This window comes from Diorhabda carinulata, chromosome 12 (genome assembly GCF_026250575.1).
Source record: "Diorhabda carinulata isolate Delta chromosome 12, icDioCari1.1, whole genome shotgun sequence".
NCBI lineage: Eukaryota > Metazoa > Arthropoda > Insecta > Coleoptera > Chrysomelidae > Diorhabda > Diorhabda carinulata.
In genome coordinates, this window is record NC_079471.1 from 5,766,172 (window position 1) to 5,790,473 (window position 24,302).

Below are 24,302 nucleotides of genomic sequence, written 5' to 3' on the forward strand. Positions count from 1 at the left end.
ACACTGGTGGCGCCCCAATAAACTCGATCAACACCCAAATTCGTAGGTAGCAATAGATCATCGCTATCTATACCGATTTTAAAAACATTCTGGAGTGGGGTGAAAGCAATCTGATTGAGTTTACCGTAGCAAAGACCCAGGCTGTTGTTTTTACAAAGAATGTAAATACCGTGAAGTTGCCTTATTTCACCGGGAGTATTGCCACGTTTACGAACCCATTGAGTTGGTGTGAGAAAAGTTAACACCACCCAACAATGCTGAACAACAGTGAAACGATATCGTGTCCAGAAGTTCAAATTTGAGATTATTCCACCAGAATAATATGTGGGAGTGGGAAGAGTAGCAGAACGAAAAATAGGATAGTAGCGAGAAACCAATGAAACAAATTAAGTGTTTCTATTTTTTAATTTATTTATGACTCCACTACACGTACATTGAAAAAAAAGGAAAAATAAAAAAACACTAGATTTTATTTACACTCTTCACACACCGTATTTAAAAAAAATGATTTCGTTATTATGCCTAACATATTTATATATATACAAATTGCGAATTGTTGAACGTAATATTAAAAAAAAGATCTTTCTAGTTAACAAAACTATAGCACTCTCAAATAATAAAAAAATGTTTTTATTAATAAAAAAATTTTTCTTTTCCTGTCGTAATAAATGAAAAAAGTTGGCCTTACGTAAAAAAACATTCGATATTCATGAAATTATTCAACTTCATTGATACGGATTACAGTAGAACATATAATTTTCTATGGGGTGGATTTTCCATATCAGAATGTCAGAGGTTCGTGCATGAATACTGAATATTATGAGATTTTGGAAAAATCTAAATTTTTAAATAATAATTCATACTGAGTAAAGTAAAAACATTAAAAAATCATTTTCTTAAACGACATAGCAGTGTAATTGTATTGAAGATAGTGATCACTTTAATGAAGATTAGTTATCTACCAACATGGCAACTAAGCCTCTCAAATGGAAAATTTTGATGAAATGGACAAAAACGGAAACTGATATAAAATGTGATCATAAAGTAGATTATAAATTCCATTTCAAAATAATTTCATCAATATTTTGGATAACAGATTGGATTTCATCAAATTCATCTGGTTTAGATCAAAAAATGAAGAGTTAAAAGTTATTTCAGATAAAAATTTGGCTTTTTTACTTTAGGATATTCACTACTCAATGTACGTTAATATATCTTGTATAAATATGAAACTTCCATTATATTGTAGTTAATCTAAATGTAAAAAATGGTTTGGATTATCCGCATTATATGAAGTTCTTGGGCCGAACTGACCTAAATACTTTAGTTTCTACTGTAGTTTGTGCAATATTCTGTTTTAGTCACATTTAAATATATAATTTGGTTAAAACTAGAAAGAAGTATTAATGTTATAAAAAGTATATATATACACCTCTAAATATCAGACTAAATATCAGAATTGAAATGGAAAATACATACTCTGAATAACTATCTAATTCATCTTACATTTGATATACTGGAAATAGTGTTTATAGGATTCTTAATTTATATTTACTCTGCAGAGGAATTATAGGAAAGTTTGATGAAAAATTAATAACCATTTTGTCTTTACACATATTTCTTTATTAAAAATGAGATTATTAAACTTTGTAGTGCTACAGTTGAGCTATTATGGACTTTTAGCAAGGAGAGAACGCTTCACTACTGTAAGAGAAATCAAAAAAACTAACTAGAAACTTCTGAATGCAACCATACAAAACTAAAATCATTAGTTCTTTTCAAAAACAGACAATATTCTACAATTTGAATTTAATTTCATTTGTTGTAATTTAGTAAAATACGCATTTTCAATTCATTCCGTAGAAGCGTCTTCTCGATACATTCGAGTCGCGAGAACTTTCAGATTTTTTCTTTTTTGGAAAAAAAGAAATGCCCCAATGACTGAGTTTTGTGCTAATAATATCCTATATTGATAAGAAATTTTCAAATCTAGATATTTTTCTTCATTATGAGTAGATAAGTATATAAAGCAATAAGTTTATAAATTAAGCAAAAAGAAAATATGTAAAAAGTACAATTGAATCGTTTTAATACAATTACGGAAGACAAAAAACTGTTTAGTAGAGGTATAAAGTAATTTATTGTTAAATATTTATACACATTCTGCTCAATGATAAATAAAGAGAAATATATTAATAATTGAAGAACTTTGTTTCAGTTCATCTATATATATATATATAATAACACATTATTGGAGTGAGGTGTCCATATATCGCTCAATCTAAAATAATTATACACCACATTAGTTGATAATAAATTAATGATTACATAACTCAACCTACTAGAGGCTGCTTGTCAAAATAGTACAGGTATTTCTATTAAATGTAGACTTATAAGTATCTGATTATCAATAATGATTATGTAACAATAGTTTCAAATCTGCACAAACTTAATTATTCATTTTAGAAAAAACAAGAAACCATCAGTTTAATTATTATTATTGATCAATTTCACTTCATTGTTACTAGAGATGACTCAATCGAGAATCATACCTGTTTGTGAGATAAAATTTATTGTAAATATATCAGTTCTATGAATTATACTTGTTTTCCAAGTAAGGAGTCACATTATTCCACACATCGACTAACATATGTGAAGTGGCGTCAGAACTTCGTCTTTTTTTCCGTCTCTTCATACGATATCTTAAAGGACTGACAATAAATTTAAAATAATAGTAATTTAATACTTATATTGTCATATCATATTGTTATTTTATTGAAAGATATTGATACCTCCTTTTTCGCATCAGTCGATTTAAAGAATGGTTGATGTTGCGGTAGACATATTTTTTTATGTAAGTGCAGTAACAACACTATTAACATTTGTATTTGAACATGTCAATACCCTAGAGCACTTTTGGAAATTTCGAAGTAATAAAACTTTCTTTTGATATCCAGTAATTTTGTAATCTTCGTAAATATATTACAAAAAATCTTTTTCCATTCTGGAACCAATTTTTGATTTATTCATTACTTGAACATGGCAAATTTGTGCTCTAAGGTATCGATGTATAAGAGAATGTAAATTATCAATCAAAATCTCATGTTTTGAAGAAAAATATCCTTGTTGTTAGAATAAACTTGTCTATAATAAGTAAAATCAAATGGTCTCATTTCTTAGGTTAGATATCGACCATTTTGTGCATCCTCAATTGTAATACAGCCATTGCAGTCTTTTTATTCCAAATACAACACTTTAAATTATTTATAAACACCAAATAAACATGAAACATAACCACAAAGTAATTTTAAATAATAAAAATTGGGCTATGAAAATACTGTTCACTAAGAAAACTGTGTGCTACCTCTACACCAACACTCTCACATTTATACTGTCTGGTCTTTTGATCCGGATATGAACCAACGACTACGGAAGGTTCGAAAGACCAGATAATGTAGGTGCTAGTGTTGGTTTAGTGGTAGTAAGCGTTATATTAAGTAATATCACAACGGCTCAAGAAATTATAACTTAGTTAAGGTACTGGGATTTTGAAGACTTGAAATAAATTAATGAATTAGAAATTCACATTATCTGGATTTTTTAAATTCTTGTATTTGAATCTTGAAGATTTTTTTAGTGCCGTTAAACTATCATCAGGCCTAATAAGTTTTTTATATTAAATATAGTAAAACTGAAATGCGAAAATTCTTAATGAAAAAAAGGCAACAAAATTCTCATCTAGGCAATTATAATTAAGTTCAAATAAGGGTTACCTCTTACTGAGTTTAAAAAATAATCACTTCTTCGTGATGTAAAAGTGACACTTAAGAAAATATAGAACAAGTTGTGATGAGTTATGTTTTGATAAGAAAAGACAAAAATCAAAGCAGTGACATGACATTTTAGAGACCTCATTCTACATCACCGCCTCGAGTGGCCAATTCAAACGCGATTACCCTCAATAATACTAACTCCATAACTCCATACAAACTCTGAAAACTGTATAAGAGCTTTGTTTAAAGATTATCTTTAAAAAATTAAAAAAGAAAACAATATATTATATAATGATTCTGGTTATGTCCCATATATTTGGCGTTATTAAACCATTTCCTGTTTTAGATAGTTGTATAACAATACTAGTTGTCATTTGTTAAGCCTACTAGATTTTTCAGTAATTATATCCTAAATATTGTTAATCATTAAAAATGGGGAATACATATTATATTTTTCTCAAGCGTAATTGTAACAATCATCAGTTTTAATGACAAATATACACCACAAAATCACTTTAAAAAGTGTTCTATAACGTTGTATCACAGTTCACCCAATACCCACACGACTGTACAACAAATCGACGATTAAGTAAGTATAAGTCAGATCCTAGATTAGATATATTATTCAAAAAGTGGTTAATATTTTTTATAACTTCAAAGTATATCAATAATTAAACTGTTGTCGAAGTAATTAGGCAGGAGCATTAATTGTGTAATTTCACATCCTCTATTCAAAGATTAATAAGTGAAATTTTCAGTACGCAAAATGTGAAATTTGAAAATTCCACTTTCAATAAAAGGATCCAACTTATAAACGCGTCGTTAAGTTCCGAGCACTAACCAATCCGCAAAAATAAACAATAAACAGAAATAATAAATTATGAATTGTTCTCACTCTCCCGTTGCGCGTTTTCAGCTTCCATTTTTTGTCTGGCTGCCGCAGCGGCTGCAGATCGACTAGCACTTGAACGTAAATTCTTCTTCGCTATCACTGATTCGTGATCGATGGGAACTTCACCCGATTTGCGTTTGCCTCGGGTACGTTTCGCGTTTTTCTTAGGGGGCGTTTCCGATTCCTCGGATGTTTCGGCCTTCGACTGTTCGTCTTCTTTACTGGGAATATCAGGAGATTCTAGTGGTGAAACCTGAAATACGTTTTTGTTAGACAATCGTATTTATTGTAATCAAAAACTTTGAAATTGTTACATATCGATAAATTTTACTCATTTATTGAAACAAATGGAGGTTAACAGAGATGAAGGTTTTTAACTATTTGATAAAATTTCGAGGATTTTTCTAGATTGGTATTCAACTTCCTTTCCGTCTCTGAAGTATACCGTTTTTATACAAAGCCAGTTTATATTTCTCGTATATTGTCGAATGTTCTTCACTATAGTCTAGAATATTCCAGAATATTGTAATATGTACTCAAATTAAGGCAATTTATTTTATGTCCATATAGTTTATACAATTCAAATTATTTTTATAATTTTGTTCTATTAGCAATCAAAACTTTACAATAGTTCTAATTGGTTGGCTTGTGAGCTGTTGAGCTTCTGTTGAGTTATCTTTCAGGTCATTGCGCCAGTTTCTTTTGATTCTTCTGTCTGGTTGAGGTAGGGGATTCATGTGCAGTTTTAGTCTGTGTTTTGTACTTTGATCTACGATTACTTCTAGTATGTAATGGATTTTCAAGTCTTTTTGAAAAGTGTGGTTTTTGAAACGTACCACGAGGCGTACCAAACATCCAAATTGTCTTTATAATAGTTTTGTAAATTGCGAGTTTGTTTTCCACGGCCAGTTTTGATTTTTACTTCCTCTCCAGTTCTGATACTTAGTTAGTTTTGTGATTGGGAGCCTTGGTACTGGCTTTTTGTATACTATAAAAGGTATTAAATAACTAAAATTAGACAATCTAGTGCGTTAAGGCCGTGAATCTACTTCGCTAACACTTTGATCTATAGCAACGAGCTACCTGTTTGGAGGCTATGCGGCTTACCTCTTCTAGGTTTAAAAAGCTCAAATGAAACTGTCGGGAGGTTCTCCCATGTTCTTGAGATAGTAATTCATTGGACAGTGTCCAGTGAGTATACCAGTAACTCTTCTTGGCTCGTCTTTGTTCAATGAAGGGGCGTTTTGAAACAAGTTGGTAGATCTGTTTTTTAGGACTATGTCTTGGCCATATATTCCTGCCCCTATTTGTCAATTTTTTATTTTCGACCCATCAGTGTAGACACTAATGAACCTCGTTGGAACGCAATTTCTGTATTTGTCCATAGCTGTCGATTTGTTATTATAATTTTATAGTTTTTGATGAAGCATAGTTTGGAAAAACTTTTATGGATGTTATTGTAATATATAAAGTTTCAGAGTCAACTTATTTTGAAAGTTTTTGGCCTAAAAATACATTGAAATCCTTAAGTACGTACTTTAGACCCAGACAGTTCTGGTTCTTGTGGAGTAACAGATCTTCCAGAATCCGGTGATTTATCCGGCTTTTCTGTCTTTTGTGGACTCGCAGACGCCTTCACAACCGTTGAGGGTGGTAACAACGCTTCTATATCTACACCTTCCTGATCATTAGACATCGTCGAAGGAATGGAAACTGGTGGTGGGACTACTGGTGTTGGTATTGCCATTGTTGGGGTGACACTGGGCGTTGAGGAGGGAGTTGGTGTCGAAGTTGGGGTAGGCGGAGTCGGAAGAGGCGTGGGTGTTCTTGATTTGTCGGAGGCATCTCGTATTCTTTTTACTGGAGGATGCTCTACCTATTAACAGAAAGTAAATATGTTAAGAATAAAAACTTACTATTCTAATATGGTCAAACACTGAAATTCACATGATTAAATTAATGTAAATTGTTCATACTAACCTCAGTTTCTATTGAATGAGCTCTATCAGAAGATTCTGAAGATACTCTAGGCCTTTTATGTGACACTGATGATGCAGTTGCCATATATTTGTTCTGTTCCTCGCTCATAGCTTTTGCTACCAACTCGATATTTGTCCTACTAAAATGCTCTAACGCCTCTTTCATCTGTTGCTCCTGAGATTTTTTGGAGTTCTGACTTACTTGAGCCTCTAATAGTTTCGTGAAGTCAGATAAATTTGGTAATGCAGTCTTTTTCTCTTTCATTGAACTAGAGAAATCAGTTGGCAGCATACCTCGTAGATTTTCTAGAGCTTTTCTTTTGTCTTCTTTTTTGTCAGATTTGCCTTGTTTCAAAGTGATGTCTAGGTTTGCAGCTTTAGAAATACTTTCAAGGATTTGAGTATCAGGTGGTAAGAGTAACTGTTGAAGGTGCACGTCTCTACTAGATGATCTAGGTCGACCTTGTCCTGAAAAATAAAAAATTAAGTTCGTTAGTATATAATTAAACTGTTTCTAAAGTGGATGATGTTTGTTAGCTTCTTCTAATATCGTCCTCCAAAAGTGGCAAGTAACAATTGAATAAATGCTGTATTCTATAAGAACAGACGATGTATGTTCTTGTTAACTACATACATTTCTTACCATCACTCTAACAAGGTTTACTGAACATTTATTTGAACCAATGGTACACAACTTAGATTTGCTTTCTTGTATGTGTTAAGTGCCAGTGAAACAAGAACAAACTTAAGAAAAATTTTACTGTTTTATTTAGTCAAATCTAATGTGCAAAAAACAAACTGCTTTATATTAAACTTGTCCAATTTTCCTCCACCAAGAGGTGCAAGTATTAATTAACAGAATGATGACAAAAAAAAATAGTAAAAAAGTTACATTATACCACAAAGAAATATAAATATTTAAATTTGGATATATTTAGAATATATTATTTCAGGTCCTCCATCTTTACATAAACAGTAATCTTACCTGAACTACCTGAAGAAGTTGTTGTTGTGGCAGAAGGCGGCCTTGAAGTGGGTAGTTTATTCATTTTCGAGCTGCTATTAGGTGAAGCTGCGGGGTTCAAATTGCCATTCAGTAATCCGCATTGTTGTGCTAACGTATCGTATGCTGCAGACATGCCTGGTTGTAGAGTAAATGGATTCAATCCGCCCAATCCCAAAGGAGTATACAACAAACTTGGATTTGGAAAGAAAAATGGAAATGGATTAGTTGTCGGTAAACTAGAACTAGACTGAGATTTACTGGAACTGTGAGCCTCTTGAGGTTTACTCGATTTGCTAGTACTAGTACTAGATTTTGAGATATTTTTCGATGTATCAGTTGCAGCACCAGCTAAAGCCGATGGATCCATACTACCTAAGCCAGGTAAACCCAAACCGGCTAGATTCGCAAATAAATTCATATTAGTAAGGTTACTTAGACCACCCATTGATCCCAAAGCATTCATATTAGGCAATCCTGCAAATGGCATCAACAGAGGATTGGTCTTCGGGTCAAATTGTCCTAATCCTGACAGACCGGTAAGTAGATTGGAATTAAGGCCGGCTAAAGTTGAAGTACCCAACGATGGGAAGGACATGCTTGATGGTAGAGAAGTTGTTAAGTTGGCAGAACTAACACTAGAAGTTGAACCAGTTGGACTTGATAACAAAGGTGGACGACCTGGTACATTTCCTTTACTTTTGCTTGAACTGGTACTGCTACTGCCACTTGGTTGACCTGAAATTTTATTTTATTTCAATAAACTAATGATAAATAATGACTTTATGATTTTGACTCGTATAATTTTTTATATATTTATACATGATTTTTGATTCTAATGAAAATACGTATTTTCTATTGAATATATTTTACCTGGCAACCTCTTCTGTAAATCATGACTCAAATTCCCTCTCTCTTTCACTAATTCTGACCACTTTGGATCAATATCGTACATTGGATTTTCCATCAGCCATTGTCCTAATCTCTTCAGAGTTGGAGCTTTTGGTCCGGTTAATTTTTTGCCAGTTACTCTATGTATAACTGAAACATTTTCGTCTCCTGTTAATTTTTTCCAGTCTAATAGAGTTGGATCTACCCTTGGACGTCTTCTTCTTGCTGCTAGATAATCAGCAGATAAGGGTTGTTCAGCTAAGGCAGCATTTTGTTCTGCTAACCATTTATTCACCTTTGCCTCGTGTGAGTAAGAGTTTACTTTGGAACTGAAATCTGATACTTTGCCTGTTAAAAATAAAATATATAAGAAGTTTGCAAATACTTTTCCATAGGATGTTAAGAAGCATTACAAATATGAAAAATGTCGATGACTCATGCACATTAAAGCGACATGCAGCTATAAAAAATATTACAAAAATTAAGTGTTTGCATTTTAGATGGATGAAAAATATCAAAATCTTTGAATGAGGAAATATTCACATGTGAGTAATCTCCAAAATTATAACGAAAAATTACAATTAATCATCAATGTTTATAAATAAGTAAGAAATTGCCAATACAAACAACAACAAAGATACTGGGGAACCTTAGATTCCCAGTAAGAAAATTGAAAATAGAGCACTAAATAAACAGAAGAAAAATAATGATTTTTAACTAAGTATAAATTTCATTCCTAGATACGAAAAACTTATTTACCGATATCGGCAATCATTGCTTCGTAACTTTTCCTCTGCTGTTGTTGATGTTGTTCTTGCTGTTTCTTGAGCAACATATTTTGTTCTTCAGCTTGTGCCAAGAAACTCGAAAAGGAATCTTTACCTGCTATCGATTTTCAAATTATTTGTTGATTTTTGCGTAAGCATTATAAGCATTTAGAATGAGTTCAAAAAATAGTACTTGTTACAACAAACAACAAATACACAACAAGTATTAATTACATTTAGCAGTAGTAACATGATTTTTCCAACTGAAAGTTTTTGATTGCTTTGAATGTTTGTTTTAGCAAGCTTCAATGATTTCATTAAAATATGGATACTGTGAAATGGTCTAGACTTTATAATTTATAATTTGATTACAATGATATATAGATAATGTAATTTTGAAAAAAAAAATATTAATTTGCATAATCTTACCAATATCAGCTATCATAGCTTCGTAACTTTTTCTCTGTTGTTGCTGTTGCTGCTGCTGTTGCTTCTTTAATAACATGTTTTGTTGTTCAGCCTGTGCCAGGAAAGTAGAGAAACTGTCTTTACCACCGGTAGGTAACGAAGGTAGAATATTTTGAGAAAGAGAACTGCTACGACTAGAGGGAGCTGTGGAAGGAACGGAAGTAACGGTTATGGTGAATGGTTTTTGATTAGGATTATGTGAGGTGCTTACGGGGGCTGAGGTAGGAGTAACAGTTACGCTTGGAGTAACCTGTTGCTTTTTAGAAGACTCTGGCGTAAACAAGGATTGTTCTTTAGCAGCAGAAAGACCTAGTACAATTTCATCAAGTTTCTTGCGTTTCTTTTCCTTGCCAACTAGTGGTTCGGGTTCCGGCTAGAAAATAAGAATTTGATGACAACTATTTTGTGAAAGAAAAAAAATTAAATTGATTGAATGATTATCAATGTCTAATCTGAAATATACTTACACAATTCTTGCGTTTCATCAATTTTGAAAGGGTATCGTCCAATTTGTTGCCTGTTTTGGACGTACTTATAGGCGTGGATGACTTTTTAACAGAAAAATCTTGAACTTCACTTTGCAAATCTACATTAGATGTCTTTTCAGGTGGTTTTGGAATGCTGAAAAAGAATATACATTTTGTTTATTACTGCATTATCACAAACTCACAAATATACATATACTTATTTAAAGCTTTAGTGCACTACTAAAAATCCAAAGTGTCAAATTATAGTACATAAAAGTTGAAGAAAACATCACTGCGAAAGTGTGCAGTTGTTTTAAAACCCTCTTTTATCTTTCACTTTTTCAGGCGTCGGATTTTTCAAGCTTCCCTGTTTCTAGCAAGTACTTTTCATCTTAGATCTTTTGATATGTTTATGTTTCTAAATCTTCTCAATTTTAGGTCTCATCTGTTTCAAAATTAGTTTTTTTAATAATTTTTGAAAGATAAATAAATTTGACGTCAGTTTTATCTATCTTTATAACGGTGATACTTCGGAGCACACGAGTGCCTCTAATGACAAATTCATTTGTGGTAGCCAATATTGGAAATCTGTCAAATTTATCTATTTTTTTGTTACTCAAAGATATAAACTAAAACCTTCCATAAAAAAAATTACTAGATTTCAATTAGATGGTATTAGAAAATTAAGAGAATTTATCTTACCTTGAGCTCAAGTCAATGGGGGTAAGAGTACTACTAGTTCCTGGAATAACCGTGGTCTGCCCAATGGTCTTAGCTACAGGAGGATGATACTGAAGATCATATGGCATTTTTAATGTAGATAAATTCATCCTTGACGTCTGTTGATGGGCAGGAGGAGGTTGTAAATTACTTTGAGGAACAGGTGTGGATCTTCTAGATTCTTCAGAGTCTTCATTTTCCCATGTCAATTGATGTTTAGAGGGTAATGGGTTAGTCACATGACTACTATTTAACAAGGCATGTAATTTTGCTCTCTCTGTTTCCACATCTATGGCTATATGCCTTTTACGCTTTTTATTGACACCAAATCTATCGGCTGCATTAACTGATATAATTTCGGTTTCACCAATAGACAATGGAGTAGAAGTTTCTCTTTTGACGGGCTCACTAGGTATTTCATGGATTGGAATGTCAAATTCATTGCCAATGCCAGTGGCATATGCAGAAAAGCTTTTTGTAACAGGCCACTCTTTAGTTTCTACAGCGTAGATAATATGCTGTAATCTTACTTGTATGGCATATTCTTTGGGCCATTTCACAGCGTTATTGAAAAGTTGCGCAACCGTAGTTTCACTAAAATCTAAAGCTCCTGCTGCCGGTTTATCTCTTAACACAAAAGTGTCAACTTGGGAGAGCCTCGAAAGAGGTTGAATAACCTCCAAGTCTGGAAACATGGCTTTAAGCTCAGCTGCTTGTTTTGAACATAAATCTGCTTCAGCTTCTGCCAATTTCTTCAACTCTTCATTGTTGTCTTTCTTTTCTTCTTTTGCTTTTGAAAGATCTTCTGACTCTGGTTCTTTCTCCGCCTTCTCACTAACAGTTTCGGCTTCTACTTTTTTTTCAGTATCTTCAATTTCCGCATTTGCTTCTTCAGCTTTTACCTCAGGTTCCTTCAATTCCTCTTTTACTTCACACTTAGTTTCTTCTTCCTCCTCTTTATCTTCTTCTTCCTTAAGCGTTTCTTTTTCAATCACCTCGCTCTTAACTATTGTTAAATTAACTTTATTGTCTTCTTCCATTTTCTTTTCTGCGGGCTCTTTTTTATGTGCCACTTTTTCGATTTTCAGTGTTCCTTCGCCCTTTTCTAGTTTCACTAATATCTCATCCTTATCAAATTTCAAAATATCCTCGTGACTTTCTAATTTAATAGCATCTTTAGTGTCTGTCGTATCAGTACGAACTTTTTTCCGAAGAACTGCATGAAAAGATAGATCTGGGTCATTTAACAAGTAGTAGTCAGTCCTTCCTAGGCCGTGTCTGAAAGTAACAAAAAATTTAGTATGTATTTTCTTCAAATTTTTAAAGAAAATTAATATAAATATGAAAGTAAGTTCATCAAATATAAAAAATTTACTCACTTTGCTACACCTAATAACAAGTCCCTGTCATGTTTACCAGCAATCCACCATTCTGGCATATCTGCTGAAGTAAGACATACTCTCAACCTTTCGTCTAGTTTTGGATGTGTCAAAATTTCTTCTCTAATTCGGGACAATAATTCTAATCTCTCCAAGGTTCTTCTTGCCTTTTCTTCAGATATATGTTCTATGGTATTGTCATAATTGCTTTCTTCTATATTCATACCCGTTTGTTTTTTACACATCATTACAAAATGTTTATAATATTCAGTTAATTCCTCCTCGCTCTTTTTTTCTAATTTAGCCAGTTGTTTGAATTTGATCCAATCGTAAGATTTCTTTTTCCTGTGTAGAAATAGAGAAAAATTTGTGGTTAAAAGGATAAGAAATAAAATCAGAAATAATAAAAATGTAGATTTATAAAATTACATATAATGATTTACTCAACAGAAGCTTTGAAACTAAGAAAGAAAAATTCACGAAACGGAGATAAGTAAAATCAATGAATATTAGATACCAGCAAGATATGACATTATTGGTTTACAAGCAAAGTACTGTTACGAACAAGTCCGCTATATGGACCTTGGAGCCGGTTCTGCCTGGATGTAATGGAATTCTAAAATTCGACAAAAGCGCGGTGCTTTTGATGTAAGTTATAAATACCCGGAATCCGTTCGATGTTTGTTTTATAAAAGTTTTTATTATAGCTGGCGGTTTATTTATATTGTTTCTTTTGAAATATTTCAAGGTCTATTTATTTATTTGTTTTGTTTCTTTGTTTTCCAGAAGTTTATAATAAATAGTCGTAGTGAACAGACCAAAATAGAAAGTAATCGAAGAATTTAAATAAATTATTTAAGTTAGTTAAGTGATAGTGATAAGTGAAGTTAATGTAGTGTTGAAATAAATACAGAATGTAAGAGACAGTGTTTATTAATTAACCCCACGATTAGAAATTATATATATATATATATATATATATATATATATATATATATATATATATATATATATATATATATATATATATATATATAAGAAAAACATTACAGTACAGCAAAGAATCGATAAGACAAATCATTGATTAATATTGACAGGGCTTAGGGTGGGCAATCGTTTTGACTTTTCAGTCCCTCTGCACTTATACCTAAAAATTTATTTTGTACATGACTCTACATCTCATTGTTCTACCCCCAAAATTTGTGGACTCCTCTCAAAGTACAAGTCTTTTATACAACTGCTCCAAGTGTCCTTAGAGGTACTTATGCCTTTTGATCGCAGTATTTGTAGTTGTCGACATTTGTCATGCTTATCGTTTTAAGATGGTATTTGAAGGGGTAGTGGACCTTTCGGAAGACTGACTATCAATTTTATGTCATTTCTTCTTCTCAACTGATATGGTTATGAATTATTTGGATTTTCTTAGACTCAGAGTGTTCCTTCAGTAAGACTCCATCTGATCCTTCAGTTACTGATTCAATTGTTTGAGTGATATCTCATGATCAACAGTAGGGCTTTGGTCCATAATATGGAGTATTTGCTCATTTTTCGCAAGGTTCTCGCAAGTTGGCTTGGACATGCAAGCAATAGCCTTCGGGGTTTCAATTCAAACACCTCTGAGCATAAAGGTTTATATTGGTAGCAGCTCTGCCTGAAGCACATAATAGGGATCTAGTTTACCACCAAACTAAATGAAAAATTTTGCTATTCATTTTTGATTACACATTTTTGAACATCTAATGAAATATTTGTATACCTGTAATATATGACACCATACGAAGATGCGACCCTAAAGAAATCTGCTTCTTCACGTTTCGACCATCGTTTTCCAATCGTTAATTTTTCTTTTTCCTTGACTGGATCGCGCAATGCTTCTAAAGATTGTTTACCTTGTCTTTCCATCTTCTGAAATTATGAGTATCAATTCTTGGTATATATTTTATTTCAGTTAGTAAACATGCAATAAGTTAGTAAAAGGAAGAAAATTGAAATTTTTACCACATTATCATTTTGTGCAATATACAACAAATTCGCAATTTACTCATTTTATAGATTTGCAATTAGAATAGTTATAATAATAATGGGTGTTCCAAAATTAAAGCAGGGTATGAATTTATCACAATAAATTCTTGGTAATCTTGAAAAAAGAATAATGTGACAATTGAGAGTTGAGGGTAGCAAAAATAGAGAATTATTTTCTACAGTGTGTAATTTTCTTTATTGAACAATCTCTTGTTAATAATGAAAGTTTGTATTTTCAACTAGTAAGAGGGAAGATTATTCAGAAAACGCAAGAAGACTGAATCAGTCAGAGAAGCTAAGAACACACACATACAAGTCACTCTCTACAAGCATATACTCACAAAACATTTGTACCTCGATGCTTACAAAATTCTATCAACACTGAACAACAACTGAAGCCTAACGATCAAGTATCGAATGGAGTCACAAAATCCAAGCCACCAAGTAGGTGAGTAACCACCTGAGTATTACAGGAAGATATTAAATTCAGCCTTAATTATAGTTATGTCGATAGAAGAGTGAGTATATGGCAACAAGTTATTGGAAGTAGTTTTCACAATGTGTTTTAGTCAATACATAATTTTATTCTATGTATATCATCATTAACTAAAAAAATAATGCGGAGAACAAAATCTGTTTCCTTTGTAATTCAAAATTTGCTTTAATTTTGGGTCACCTTTTATTTGTGATAATTATAAGTCCAACTATATAAAAAAAAACTTTTTGATTCTTTTTCAATGTTTAAATTGCTGATGATGTTCACACAAATATATTGAATTATCGATATAAATAATTATAAAAAAAAACAAACATAAATAATAATTGAGGAAAATAAATATGATAAAAAATTACTAAAATGATATTAATGAACTACTAATATCAATAATTTATCTAAGTTGGAATTTTTGTAATTGTTAATGATATTCATACTGAACAAACTGTTTAGACTACCACTACACCAAAACTCACAATTACAATGTCTGACGCGCGTTTCGATAACCAAGTTATCGTCTTCAGACACTGAAAGTAAACTGCACTGCTGTAAATAGTTTACCTTCAGTCTCTGAAGATGATTATTTGGTTATCGAAACGCGCGTCAGACATTGTAATTGTGAGTGTTGGTGTAGTGCTAGTCTAAGCATCGTGTTCAGTAATAACTTATTTGACATTTGAGAAGATTCATCATTAATTTAGACCCAAACAAGTGTATGATTGAAAATACAAGCGTATGAATGCGAGTAAATGAGTTATTTAATATTAGAATTATTATATAATAAACGTTGAAATAGAAATATTAGTGGAAAATATAAAATTGATATCGCAAAAGGTGATAATGCAGTAATAAAATAATAGCTTAGAGGAAGGATGATATTTTAAATAAATATTTAAGACAATATTAGAATAATAACAACGACTATACCTAAGATACAAAATTATTTCTGTCAATGATAATTATTAGAATTGGTTATCAACATTAGGAAATACGAAAATATAAATGATATTATTTCATATTAATAATTCTTTCGAATTATACTTAATTTTAGCAGATTGAAAAATTTAAGGGCTCGTAAACAATCCCAACGAAAAAAATATCGATGCTACAACTAAAAACGAAAAATTTTACGTAATAATTAGGCATCATTCAGAAATATTTAAATTTTTCATTCTTACCTCAATATACCGCCCATTTAGATCAGACCCCATAGAGTCAACAGGCTACAAAAAGGAAAGAAAATTTGATACCGGATACCCAATACTTGAATTATAAATTATGATTAACTATTATTCTGAATTATATATTAAATAAAAAATTAGTAAGTTTATTATTTGTAAAAGAAGCCAAGTAGTACAAAAAACTGTATACAGGTCATCAATGACTCCTATTAGTCATAAATTCCCTCAATGAACTGTAGGCAATGTTAGTCGTTTTAAGAAATTATTTCATTCGACACCTGTGTCAGGTTAAAGTTGTGGCACTCAAACATGATATCGATTTGATTCCAATTGGCAAGTGATTGTGCATTTTTTGCATTGTAAAATATTGAGTCCTTAACTAATTCTGAACGTGGAGAGTGAATTTTTAATATTTTAAAGAATTCCCTGCAGTGAGCCTTGCTGTTTAGTCCGAGTAAATATGTAACAGCTCTCTTTTGTAGTTTGAAGATTCGCTCAAATTGAGTCGCACCAGAAGGGAAGGGCATATTGGAGATGCGACTCAATAAGGACATAATAAACTGTTAAGGAGGTGGATAAGTTTAGTTCTTTGGAAATTAATCTCAGCGCCCTGGAGCGGGCGGGATGTATGTAGCCAGTATATAAGTTTTTAGATGAAGACTTTATAAAATTAATTACAAAACAAAGGAATTTGTATGCCACCCAATAATCCGGAATTGAAGCCACATTCGAAAATGGAAGATTACAAAGAAGTTAAGAGGAAAATATTGTTGGGGTCCCTTATTTTACAAGCGATAATTGGGAAACCAACTTTTGAGTTATGTTTGTCTAGAAGAACAATTGAAACATCCTTTTTATGAAACTAAAGGCGAAGGTTTTTACGCTTTGCAGACAATTCAAGTTTTGATCCTCGAGTATCTCATAGAAAAACGTACAAAATCGATACACACAAATATTTTGTCATAGGGTTGATATAACTGGGATAAATACTTAAATGAAAAAAATAAATCCCACCAGAAGAGAAGCTTGTAGTTACTTCAAGGTTACTCATATAAAGAACGTTAATATTATGTTTTACGTGGAAAAACGATTAAAGAAACCGATGAAAAGTTACGTAAATGTAACCCTGAAAATGGAATTTTTTTATAAAAACCATGAAAAAGGTAATGATGGCTAAAAGTTATTTTAACATGCATTAAAATGAATTGGATGTGGGAAATTCTTTTAAGAAACATTTTTGAAATGCGCAGATTTGTTTTGCGAAAAAATCTATTATGTTAAGAAGTAAAATATTTTTGAGTTAGATGGCAGAAAACTATACCAATTTTTAATTCTGAAACTAATTATTTCTCACTATAAATATTGAAAAAACAAAATAGTTGTGAAGCGAGTAAAATCGATTGAAAGTTTGTCAAAAAATCGATAGTGTATTGAAATACGACATGATTGAATTGATTGTGCTAAAATCTGATCACATTTTTCAAAACTGGCCTGAAAAAACGGAAGAAGAAATTAAATAACCTTCGATTTAAATACAGTTGAAGTACAGAAATTTTTAAAACGAGTACAGAATTTTTAATACAAAATTAAAAACAAATTGGAAAATTATTTTATGTGATGCTGAACGTCTGGAGTATGCAACATTTTCCATAAAAGGTTACTTGTGCTGTCTGCAAAGCGGGTGTCGCGATTCATTAATGCTGATCAAAAGCTCGCTCGCATTAAAAATTCAAACGATACGTCGATATGTTATAGTTGATGAAACATAGGTACACCATTACACCCTATAAATAAAAAGAAAGTTGAAACAATGGATTCCAAGAAAGCAAAAAAAGTTTTATCTTTCCAAAAGGTCAACAAACATAGTATTTTAGGATTCAAAAGTTGTAATATTTATTGATTAGGAATGTATGTATGTGATCCCAAGGTTCTATTGTGTGCATGTGGCATTGGGGGGTGCGCAGTGTTTACAGCTGATCTATCAATCCCATTTTGTCCAGAAAGTTCACAATGTGGGATGGCTCTAACGAAGTATCCACACTTAGATTGACCCATTTAATCGTTCTTCTTTGGTTATGGAAGTTTATTGATTATTTAAAAGGTTTGGTTGGGATAATGCAGGCAACCTCCATCTAAATTGGTCTTGGGTCACTCGTGGTTATTTAAAAACAAAGGATTAACATGAATACCTCTTACTATGCTGATATGGTGAATGTATCGGTGCCTAATTTAAAGAAAAACTATTGCATTTGTTAAAGAGAAGTTTTATTCTATCAAAACAACGTATCTTCCAAAATATTTTTTTATGGTTGGAAAACGTTGAATAATAATAATAATATTTTCGAAATTTTACTTTTGTTGGAATTTTTTCAATTGTGATGTTTGTGTAAATGAAGAGTTTTTTCTATAACATAAATTCCCAAGTATGTACACTCATTGCGATCATTTTTGTCTATTGCAAATTATTCGGTTTTTATTGATCAAAAATCAGCACAAACAAGTAAAAATTAATAAGTGTGCTACAATGAAACCAAAATTTGGAATAGGAAAATTGCTAGCATGCTACTTGCGTGTTACAGAACATTGATAAAAAAAGTGCTCATCGTTATTACAGGCTAATTGACAATAAGTGCTACAGTTTTTACGACCACCAATTGGCGAGACCGGTGAGTGAGGTCTTGAAGTATAGCTGTCGAAATTTGTTACAACGATATCAGTTCAAAAAACATTTCAATACCTCACTCTACATCAGCTCCTCTAGTGGAATATTCAATAGCCCTCATTGAGAACGACCAACAGTTTACGGTTATCTGCCTAATTCATATTATTCGTATAACTGAAAGCTCAGAATAAATTTATTAACAAAATAAAACTAAGGAATATGTAGTTGTTTTAAAAAAAAATTGTTCTTTTCCTTTTTGAACTTGTTGAAGGCCTGACCTAAAGACGGCTGCACTCTTCGTACTTACCAGTAAATAAAGGGCCAGTTGCTGTAGGTCCCATCCTTGGAGGCCAAGGGCAGCCGCATCTCTCGGATCGAATTGCTGCGATACTTGCGCCAGAGCGGCCAGGGGAGAGGAGAGAGCAGTATCTATCTGGGGGGTCTGTACAAGTGCAATACTTTCACTACTAACTACCCGACACAGCCATGACGCTCATGCGTGTGCACAAGAGATGGATGGGTACAGGGTAGATAGAATTGATGATGAATGAATTCAGAAATATATAGCGAGTAAAAATGTTTCGAAATGAGAGTTATTTCACTTAGTTTTAAAAAAATATATATTCAAAATAATCGAAAGTACCTTTCAACTTCTAACATTGTTACTCACCACAACACATACATTTTATAAATAGATAATAACAAATATAAACAATGTAGGTTTAGATGATAAGTAAAAATCTACATTTAAAAGAGTTTACAATCAAGCGCTAAGCACATTTACTGTCAGGTATGAGATCTAAAAAAGTTCGTATACGAAGTTGCCACCATTAGTAAAACTATTCCCGGCCCTTGTTTTCATAGTACCAAATTTTATAATAAACTTTCTTATATTAATAATTGAAATTTCTTCAGTTTCATACAATTTGATGTAAAATTAACAAAATTTTAAAGCACCAAATGTTTCAAAAACATTTTTTCTATATTTTCACACATTTCCATCAAAATTTTTTGAAAATCTAGTTCGATTTTGTTATAGAACCTGAGATATCAGCGTAAAAGACTCGAATTTCGATGTATATAGAGTATTCAGGTCGAAAGTTTGAGCTGCCCTAATCACTTGCCACATTAGTAAAAGTATTCCCGGTCCTTGTTTGGATATATTAGATGCACCTCGTATATCCCCATATTGACTTCATATAATCGCCAACTACGCTTTAATTTACTGATGGTTCGGAATGTTTAACTACAGGAACCAAATAATAGCAACGCTTGCCGATTCTGCCTTCAGTTCGAGTCTCAAGCCTGAGCGAGAGTTGTTATACCACTCTGGTGAGACGTAATAACGTCGAAACTAGCAAGTGATCATAAACCTCTTGTGATTGCGAGCCATCGGTGATGTTAATATCGACAAAAAGGTCGATAGACATTACATTCTTCATAGGAGATGTAATTCAATATTCGTCGCAGCATTAGCCAGGAAGGTAGTTGTTTTCTCCGGCAAACAATAGTTTCGAACTATTAAAATTCGAAATAATATAAGAGTTGGCAAGTAGATTCTCTAAAACATGAAAGATAGATAAAATTTTTGACGTTTCGACTACTTTCAGTCTTTATCAAAATATATTGAAATCCAGGGGATTCTAAGAAGCGTCAATTTGAATATTGAATTGATTCCCAAACGATGAATATATACGTATATTCGAAAGCTCGGAATATATTAGAATTAGTCCACTATATAATTTTCGAAAAATTAAGAGTCGGAAAACTTTATTTTTGGAAATCTAGTTTCATCTTGTTACAGAACTTACAATTTCCTACAATTTGATGTCAAATTTTCAAATTTTGAAAGCACCTAATGTTTTAGGATCATTTACTCTATATTTTCAAATTTTAGTTCAATTTTCGAAAAATTAAGAGTCGAACAAAATTGTCTTAGAAAATCTAGTTCGATTTTGTTATAGAATTTACAATTTCCTTCAATTTGATGTCAAATTTTTTTTTGTACAAACAAAAATCAAGAGATATAACAGCTTAAAAGACTCTGAAGATGCACTTGCAAACTTCAGTGGAATTTATTCAGAGTATTCTACATTAGAATCATATTTATAATATATTTAACGTGCTTCAAGTTTTAAAAGATTTTTTTTTACAATCCAAACCACGTTTCTCACTAGTAAATTTCCTTGATTGAAAGTGAGAGGCCTCCAATCCGTGGGAAAGTAATAGAACCACTTCTTTAAAATCACTTACTGTTTGGATATATATACAAAATATAATGAATCTTTGCATTACTTGATCGAATGTTATAGGTACAAAGTTATTTATTAGAGTCGCTTTTCTAGCGGAACGTGACTTTTAATTGACTCGAATTACACGTTTTTGATTAACCGTGGCTTACAATTTACTTTACTAGTTTTGAACGACCTCATGGTTCAACAGTAAATTCTAGTAAAAAATGTGGAAAAGAACTAGTTTCAACTTCTATGAATTTAGTCAACACTAGTTTTGATTAGTAAAAACTAGTTTTAACAGAAGGGGTTCGTGTAAAGTTAAATGATTGCGTTTTTGTCGATCCACAAATTCAGAACTCTTCTGCGTTTGACTTGATTTAAAAACGGAAAGAAAGGTGACTTCAAAGGGGTTATTTATATGTTTATAAAAAAGTGGACTGGTGAATATAAAAATGACAAATAAAGATAAACCAAAGTGTTATTGACATTCTTTACAAGTGGCAACCCCGTTCTAGAATAAAACAACAAATATAACGTAATAACAATTAGAAACAATTAGATGATTGTTTTTAAAATATTATCAAGATAAAATGTATATTTACCTTAGCCTTTGAAGCTGCTAATTTCTGTTCTTCCTTCCGACAATTTCTTTGATACGATGTAATAACTCTTCTTAATCTTGTATTAAGATCCGTTATTGTTGGCCAATTTTTATCGTCACCTTCTTCCACGCCTCTATCTTCGCTATCGAGAGGTTGCGTTTCCGAAGATGCCGAAGGACCAGGGGACGGTTCGGCGATTTCCGAGTTTGCTTCGGAAGGATCTCTATTTTTAAATTTAACACTCGATTCTTCATTAGTATCGTCGTCTTCAACGTCATCCTCATTGCTGTGAAAAGGGATACATTTAAGAAAAAAAGTTCCGTTTATTAAATGCAATCTGGTGATCATATGAAAATTATAATCAAATTTTATCGAGTAACTACTAATTTGGAGTGGAATGGCCAGCCAAAAACCAGAAGAGCATATCCAAGTTTCGCAACCAAAAAAAAAAAAAATCCGATATTCATCCAAGTGCATTAGATGTTCGTAGGTTCAGATCCGGTAATAATGATCCTTTGGATCGCAATATGCATCACCCTAATCACAAAACACATAGAAAACGACATGCTAATAACAGAAGTGGAAGCAAATCCATGCCAATTAATCGAGGAAATCTTATACACCCTTAACCAACCTTGGTCGACGATCCAAGAATATTTATAGCAAGTTAGGGAATAAATAAAGTAGGTGTTTGGGTCTCCTATAATTTGTTCGAACATAAAAATATCAACCGATGCATTTTGCTCAATGCATTTATGGCAACGTTTCTCAACGGAGAAGCAGACCCGGCGAAGCATGTCAAGAAGGGTCCTTGGGAAGACCTATCATGTCAGGTTACATGAGCGTGCGGGCCTCTCACTGAATCCTCGTCTGCCCATCCATTCTCAAAAAAAGAGCATTAAAGTACTGCCGCACACATAACTTGTAGTGCAGCTAAACTCCATCCTGCATGAAACTCGAATATTCGAGTGTTTTGGATTGTTGCACGCATAAATCTTCGAGCATTTCCAGATAACTTTGCCCGTCACGTGACCATCGACGGACCCCCGAATGGATACCTGCCCTCCACAAACACACACCCCAGGCAAGTTCAATTCTTCTTTAAGGAAGACGTAAAGATTCTGGTCGTTCCAGTAGACGCAGTCATGTCGATTGTTCAGATTTAGGTCTGCTTCAACCGACCACAAAATGGAATGCTGGAACTGCGGATCATCCCGGCTGCATCCGAGGTATCACTCGCAAAATTCCAATCTGCGATCGATATCATCCTCGTGAAGTGTGCGGTAATGACGCGGACGGTATAATCGATAGTGCAAACGTTTCAGCATTCGTCGTAAAGGACGACCGTATATTTGTTACCGCACTGCAGATTGGGTCGGCTGCTTAACTAACGCTAGCGCTAATGTTTCCATATTTTCGTTAGTAGTTACAGATATCGGTCGTCCAGAACGCGGCGCGTCCACACCAGAGCCCGTTTTTAAGAATTTCTGGTACGTGTTCACACTGAACGATTTGGTAGCGGCGAGTTCGGAAATTGTTGTTGAAATTTCGTAATCTGTGTTCGTAGGCATATATAACAAAAAAGCTCTTTCTTGAAGCGTGACTTTGTATCGGTTATTCATAATGGAAACGCATCTACTCGACTAGCACGTGTAATCATGACACAGATACACTGTCTGAACCACGAACATGCTTCGTTTTAATATTTTTCGACAGTGTTGCCAGGCTTATAAACGTAGTCGGACTTTGTCGATTTTTCAAGAGCGTTGGGGAGGAGATTTAAGAATGGTATCCTTGAAGCTTCTAAACAGAAATGTGGAGTATGGAAAATATCCAATAAAAACATAAAGAGGACAGAGTGGTGTTTTATAACAATTCTAGATCGCACCTTTTAAGGTTAACCTTGGAAAATATCAATAAATTAGGATGGCTGGTCAGTTTTTCATAGGTTTCGAACGCTACATTTTCTTAGCGACAAAAATTAGGATTAAGTCCAAAATGGCATCTTGATAATATTTACCCGAAGAATAATAGATTTTTATCGGTCCAGCATGAAAAGTTTGCACATTAGACAGCAAAATGTTGTTGGTGACGAAGATGATTACATGGTTGATTTCGGTCTCTATTTTCAGTTTACGTATTCAACAACCAAAATTGAATGAGTCGAATTGTGAACAAAAAATAATAAACTAGATGTTAATGATGAAAATTTTACGAATACGTCAACTTAATTTTTTTCAAATCTTCCTTAAACATGTTGAATAAGTTATTGAAATTCAGTTCGTAAAAAATAACAAAACACTCAATTATTTTTATTTCTATAATTTTAATAATACCGTTACATTACCTTACATTTAATAATCGTCATTGAATATTTTCAAATTTCTTAATTCTTACCAGTTTCTCTTAATCAATCTCTGAAGACGATAATTTGGTTATCGAAACACACGTTAGACAGTGTAATTGTGAGTGTTGGTGTAGTGGTAGTGTAACCACTATTCTCTCAATCAGGCAATAAAAAATTATTTAAAAAAAAATTATCAACATTATAAACATCATTTTAGGAATGGCAAATAATTAGCTGCAGATTTATGTTCTTCTGGCAACACTGGGCTTAATACGTTTGCGTTAGTTATATGCATGAAAAGTGATTCTAATAGATCCACTACACTACTCGCTTCGACCAGTGCAACCTCGCAAAGAACTCAAACTTCGTTTCACTTCGAGCCCTCGAGGCGAAACTCGGACGCAGTTGAGTGAGGCGAAGTT

At 32.7% G+C, this 24,302-nt stretch overlaps 1 protein-coding gene across 9 annotated transcripts in view; it reads right to left on the reverse strand.

Annotated features, from left to right (window-relative positions):
* Positions 1–391: 391 nt before the first annotated feature.
* The window catches only part of LOC130899950 (chromodomain-helicase-DNA-binding protein 7), a 64,993-nt gene continuing 41,082 nt past the window's right edge, over positions 392–24,302 (reverse strand). For 3 of the 9 annotated variants that reach the window (XM_057810154.1, XM_057810160.1, XM_057810153.1), the window contains 13 exons: positions 21,534–21,819; positions 19,005–19,139; positions 14,096–14,244; positions 12,340–12,684; positions 10,943–12,238; positions 10,241–10,394; positions 9,735–10,146; positions 9,298–9,423; positions 8,521–8,886; positions 7,630–8,385; positions 6,646–7,112; positions 6,203–6,541; positions 392–4,918 (listed from right to left, as the gene is read on the reverse strand). In XM_057810154.1, the coding sequence (XP_057666137.1) occupies positions 4,652–4,918; positions 6,203–6,541; positions 6,646–7,112; positions 7,630–8,385; positions 8,521–8,886; positions 9,298–9,423; positions 9,735–10,146; positions 10,241–10,394; positions 10,943–12,238; positions 12,340–12,684; positions 14,096–14,244; positions 19,005–19,139; positions 21,534–21,819 (5,098 nt within the window). In that variant the 3' untranslated portion in view covers positions 392–4,651. The remainder of the gene's footprint in view (positions 4,919–6,202; positions 6,542–6,645; positions 7,113–7,629; positions 8,386–8,520; positions 8,887–9,297; positions 9,424–9,734; positions 10,147–10,240; positions 10,395–10,942; positions 12,239–12,339; positions 12,685–14,095; positions 14,245–19,004; positions 19,140–21,533; positions 21,820–24,302) is intronic. The other 6 variants (XM_057810156.1, XM_057810161.1, XM_057810155.1 and 3 more) reach the window with 4 other exon arrangements.